Genomic DNA, 6000 nt, shown 5'->3' on the forward strand with positions numbered 1-6000 from the left:
TGTGTTGTAAGTAGGTAGGGTGGGAGTAGGGAGTTGCCCATGCCTAGCCCAGTGTCTCTCTTGTTCTACCTTCCTTCCTGCAGATCAAGATGTAAGCTCTGTCTCATGCCTACATTCCTGTCACCATGCTTCCTAACAGGATGATCATAGATCCTCTGAAACTGTAAGCAAACCTCCAATTAAATGCTTTCTTTTAAAAGAGTTGCCTTGATTATGGTGTTTCTTCACAGCAATAGAACAGTAACTAAGAGGCTCCAGTGTGCAGCCTTTTCTGTAGAGATTTACTCCTAATGAGCCAACCGTCAAGCAACACCAGCAACTAAATGAGGATGCCTCTGCTGTGCAGCACTGGAGATGAGACTGAGATCAACCTCAAGTGCACTAGAAGACCATCTTTTATCCTCTGCTGTTCCATGGGGTAAAGAGTATTAGTTATGAGGACCATGTGGTGGGTAAGGTCATTTGCCGTACCTGTCCATGGAGAGCTGAGCAACAAGGGTAACGTCTGTGTTGTCAGCAGAAGGCTCAAACTCGTAGTGCAGGAAGTACAGGTGGGTTCTGTGGACAGTGAAGCGCTCTCGCCGGAACTCATAGCACAAGTCATCCTCATCCAGCTCAGACAGCTGCTTCTGAAGCTGCAAAGGAAGAAAAAGGCTTGGGAATAGGAAGCAAGGCTCCAAAGGGGCCAGAAGCCTGCCTGTTATAGTCTCATTCCCTTGCTGGTGGTTCAACAGAAAGGACTTCCATTTTATTTCCTCACAATTTACTCTAACTCCAAGAGGTGGTCACAGAGGCTTGAGTTTTCCCCATATGGAAGATGAGCCTCCTTGTGGCCAAGAGACACAGAAGTGATGCTAGCTGACAATGCAGAGCCATGCAAATCCTTACAAACAAAACACAGCATTTTCCTGGGTAAAACAGTCAGATGGTTTGGTGTTAATTAACACAAGGAAGATACGTGTAGATCAAGAAATCCCAAAAGGGAAGGGCTTCTGAGTGTCTTCCTGGAGCTACATATTTCAACCTTTGGGTCAGGTATGAGAAGAAGATTCAAGTAAATGCATTAATAGCACAAAGTTCTTTTCTTTTCTTTTTCTAACATAAATTTAGTCAGGACAACCTCTCTCTCTTACCTTTTCCAACTCTCTGAAAGTCTGTCCTCATTAGTAGAAAAGCATCTTTAATTCTATTTCCATTTCCTACTGACCTAATGAAGAGAGTAGTCTAGGAGGAGGCTCCAATCCCAGGTGCTCTAGCACGCCCAGGATCTAGGATCAGTGGTGAGTAGAACACAACATCTGTTCCAACACTACAGGGAGTAACTGGGACTAGCAGGATCCAGGGATGTAGGGACCTCATCCAACCAGTGGCTCTGGTTCCTTCTGGTCTGCATGGGTCTACCTTGGGCACAAACTCGGCGGTGGCTAGTTCCACAGTCTGCAGAGGAGGCTCCACTCCTAGGTACTCTAACATGACCAGGATCTTAGGATCCCAGAAACTTGTTCACACCAGGATCTCAGGGTCTCACAGGCAGCTTGACTCCCAGGAACTCTGACATACCAAGAATCTCAGGATCCCAGGATTCCAGAATCACACAGAGACAGCTGAACTCTGAAGAGTTCTGACTCAACCAGGCTTACAGGAATTATATCCAGTCAGATATAATGAGGGCAGGGAGCACTAGAGATAATCAGATGGCAGGAGGCAAGCATAAGAACAGAAGCAAAAGAAACCAAGGTTATTTGACACCATCAGAACCCAACTCTCCCACCATAGCAAGTCCTGGACACACCATCACATCAGAAAAGCAAAATTCAGGTCTAAAGTAATTTCTCATGAAGATGATAGAGGACTTCAAGAAGATCATAAATAATTCCCTTAAAGAAATATAGGAGAACACAGGTAAACAGGTAGAAGTCCTTAAAGAGGAAACACAAAAATCCCTTAAAGAATTATAGGAAAACATAATCAGAAGGCAAAGGAAATGAATAAAACCATCCAAGATCTAAAAATAGAAATAGAAACAAAAAAGAAATCACAAAGGGAGATAACTCTGGAGTTAGAAAACCTAGGAAAGAGATCAGGAGTCATAGATGCAAGCATCACCAAGAGAATACAAGAGATAGAAGCCAGACTATCAGGAGCAGAAGATATCTTAGAAAACATTGACACAAGAGTCAAAGAAAATGCAAAATGAAAAAATCTCCTAACCCAAAACATCCAGGAAATCAAGGACACAATGAGAAGATCAAACCTAAAGATAGTAGGTATAGAAGAGAGTAAAGATTCCCATCTTAAAGGGCCAGTAAATATCTTCAACAAAATTATAGAATAAAGCTTCCCTAACCTAAAGAAAGAGATGGCCATGAACATACAAGAAGCCTACAGAATTCCAAATAGACTGGACCAGAAAAGAAATCTCTCCCATCTCATAGTAATCAAAACATCAAATACATTAAATAAAGAATATTAAAAGCAGTAAGAGAAAAAAAGTCAAGTAACATATAAAGAGAGACCTATCAGAATTACACCAGACTTGCCACTGAGACTATGAAAGACAGAAGATCCTGGGCAGATGTCATATAGACCCAAAGAGAACATAAGTGCCAGCCCAGACTATTATACCCAGCAAAACTCTCAATTACAATAGACAGAGAAAACAAGATATTCCAAAACAAAACCAATTTTACACAATATCTTTACACAAATCCAGTCCTACAAAGGAATGTAGATGGAAAACACTAACACAAGGAGGGAAACTACACCCTAGAAAAAGCAAGAAAGTAATCTTTCAACAAATCCAAAAAATGATAGCTACACAAACATAATGCAACCTCTAACAACAACAACAACAACAACAACAACAACAACAACAACAGGGAGTAACAATCACTTTTCTTTAATATCCCTTAACACCAATGGACTCAATTCTCCAATAAAAAGACAGACTAACTGACTGGATACTTAAACAGGCTGCAGGATTTTGCTGCATACTAGAAACACACCTCAGTGACAAAGATAGACACTACATCAGAGTAAACGGTTGGAATACAATTTTCCAAGGAAATGGTCCCAAGAAATAAACTGGAGTAGTCATTCTAATATAATGAAAAAATCGACGTTCAACCAAAAGTTATCAAAAAAGATAAGGAAGGACACTTCATACTCATCAAAGGAAAAAAAATCTACCAAGATGAACTCTCAATTCTGAACATCTATGCTCCAAATGCAAAGGCACATTCATAAAAGAAACTTTACTAAAGCTCAAAGCACACATTACACCTCACACAATAATACTGGGAGAGTTTAACACCCCACTCTTATCAATGGACAGATCATGGAAAAAAAAAGTAAACAGAGACACAGTGAAACTCACAGAAGTTATGAACTAAATGGATCTAACAGACTATTTATAGAACATTTCATCCAAAAGCAAAATAATATACTTTGTCTTCAGAACTCAAGGGTACTTTTTCCAAAACTGACCACATAATTGGCCACAATTAGGTAGAAGAAGATTGAGATAATCCCATGCATCCTATTAGATCACCACAGACTAAGGCTGGTCTTAAATTCCAACAAAAACAATGGAAAACACAAAAACACTTGGAAGATGAACAATGCCCTACTCAATGATAACTTGGTCAAGGAAGAAATAAAGAAAGAAATTAAAGACTTTTTATAATTTAATGAAAATGAAGACATATCATATCAAAACTTATGGGGCCCAGTGGAAGTACTGGTAAGAGGAAAATTCATAGTTCCAAGAGCCTCCAAAAAGGAACTGGAGAGAGCTTACCCTAGCAGCTTAACAGCACACATGGAAGCTCTAGAACAAAAAAGAAGCAAATACACCCAGAAGAGTAGACAGCAGGAAATAATCAAACTCAGGGCTAAAATCAACCAAATAGAAACAAAAAGAACAGTACAAAGAATCAATAAAAGCAGGAGCTGGTTCTTTGAGAAAATAAACAAGATAAACAAACCCTTAGCCAGACTACACAGAGGGCAGAGACAGTATCCAAATTAATAAAATCAGAAATGAAAAGGGAGACATAACAGAAAACAAAGAAATCCAAACAATCATCAGATCCTACTACAGAAGTTTATACTCAACTAAATTGGAAAATATGAATGAAATGGACAATTTTCTAAACACATATCAGGTGCCAAAGTTACAACAGGATCAGATAAACAATCTAAACAGTCTCATTACCCCTAAAGAAATAGAAACAGTCATTAATAGTCTCCCAACCAAAGTAACTACAGGACCAGATGGGTTTAGTGGAAAATTCTATCAGACCTTTAAAGAAGACCTAATACCAATACTTTTCCAAGTATTTCACAAAATAGAAACAGAAGTAACTCTACCCAATTTAATCTATGAAGCCACAATTATGCTGAAACCTAAACCACACAAAGACCAAACAAGAAAGAGAACTTCAGACCAATCTCCCTTATGAACATTGATGCAAAAATACACAATAAAATTCTTGCCAACCAAATCCAAGAACACACACACACAACAAACAAACAAACAAACAAACAAACAAACAAACAAACAAACTGACCACCATGAACAAGTATTCTTCATCCCAGGGATGAATGATGATGGTTCAATATATGAAAATCCACCACCATAATCCACTACAAAAACCAACCCAAAGAAAAAAAACAACATGATCATTTCATTCGATTCATGTTAAAAGTCTTGGAAAGATCAGGAATTCAAGACCCATATCTAAACATAGTAAAAGCAATATACAGCAAACCAGTAGCCAACATCAAACTAAATGGAGAGAAACTTGATGCAATCCCATTAAAATTAGGGACTAGACAAGACTGCCCACTCTCTCCCTATCTACTCAATATAGTACTTGAAGTTCCATCTAGAGCAATTGGACAACAGAAGAAAGTCAAAGGAATATGAATTAGAAAGGAAGAAGTCAAAATATCACCATTTGCAGATATGATTGTATACTTACGTGACCACAAAAATTCCACCAGAGAACTCCTAAAGCTGATAAACAACTTCAGCAAAGTGGCTGTATATAAAATTAACTCAAACAAATCAGTAGCCTTCCTCTACTCAAAGGATAAACAGGCTAATAAAGAAATTAGAGAAATGACACCATTCACAATAGTCACAAATTTTATTACATACCTTGGTGTGACTCTAACCAAGCAAGTGAAAGATCTGTATGCTAAGAACTTCAAGTCTCTGAAGAAAGAAATCAAAGAAGACCTCAGAAGATGGAAAGATCTCACATGCTCTTGGATTGGCAGAATTAATATAGCAAAAATGGCTATCCCGTGAAAGGCAATCTACAGATTCAGTGCAATCCCCGTCAAAATTTTAAATCAATTCTTCATAGAATTTTTTTTAGAAAAAGCAATTTGCAAATTCATTTGGAACAACAAAAAACTAAGGATAGTGAAAACTCTTCTCAACAATAAAAGAACTTCTGGGGGAAACACCATCCCTGTCCTCAAGCTGTATTACAGAGCAATAGTGATAAAAACGGCATGGTATTGGTACAGAGACAGGATGGAAGATCAATGAAATAGAATTGAAGACCCAGAAATGAACCCCCATACATATGATGACTTGATATTTGACAAAGGGGCTAAAAGAATCAGTGCAAAAAAAGACAGTAGTTTTAACAAATTGTGCTGATTCAACTGGTGGTCAGCATTGTAGAAAAATGCAAATCAACACATTCTTATCTCCGTGAACAAAGCTCAAGTCCAAGTGGATCAAGGACCTCCACATAAAACCAGATACACTGAAACTTACAGAGGAAAAAGTGGGGAAGAACTTTGAACATATGGGCACAGAGGAAAATTTCATGACCAGAACACCAATGGCTTAAGCTCTAAGATCAAGAATCGACAAAGGGATGGGGCTGGTGAGATGGCTCAGTGGGTAAGAGCACCCGACTGCTCTTCCGAAGGTCCAGAGTTCAAATCCCAGCAACCACATGGTGGCTCACAACCATC

The 6000-nt window shown here is 38.7% G+C and overlaps 1 protein-coding gene across 4 annotated transcripts in view; it reads right to left on the reverse strand.

The window, feature by feature from the left end:
• Positions 1-6000, reverse strand: part of Large1 (LARGE xylosyl- and glucuronyltransferase 1) — a 441552-nt gene that overhangs the window by 19838 nt on the left and 415714 nt on the right. For all 4 annotated transcript variants that reach the window (XM_021170066.2, XM_029480702.1, XM_029480703.1 and 1 more), the window contains one exon: positions 472-635. In XM_021170066.2, coding sequence (XP_021025725.1) covers positions 472-635 — 164 coding nt within the window. The remainder of the gene's footprint in view (positions 1-471; positions 636-6000) is intronic.

The sequence above is a fragment of the Mus caroli genome, chromosome 8 (genome assembly GCF_900094665.2).
Source record: "Mus caroli chromosome 8, CAROLI_EIJ_v1.1, whole genome shotgun sequence".
In the NCBI taxonomy this organism is placed as follows: Eukaryota; Metazoa; Chordata; class Mammalia; order Rodentia; family Muridae; genus Mus; species Mus caroli.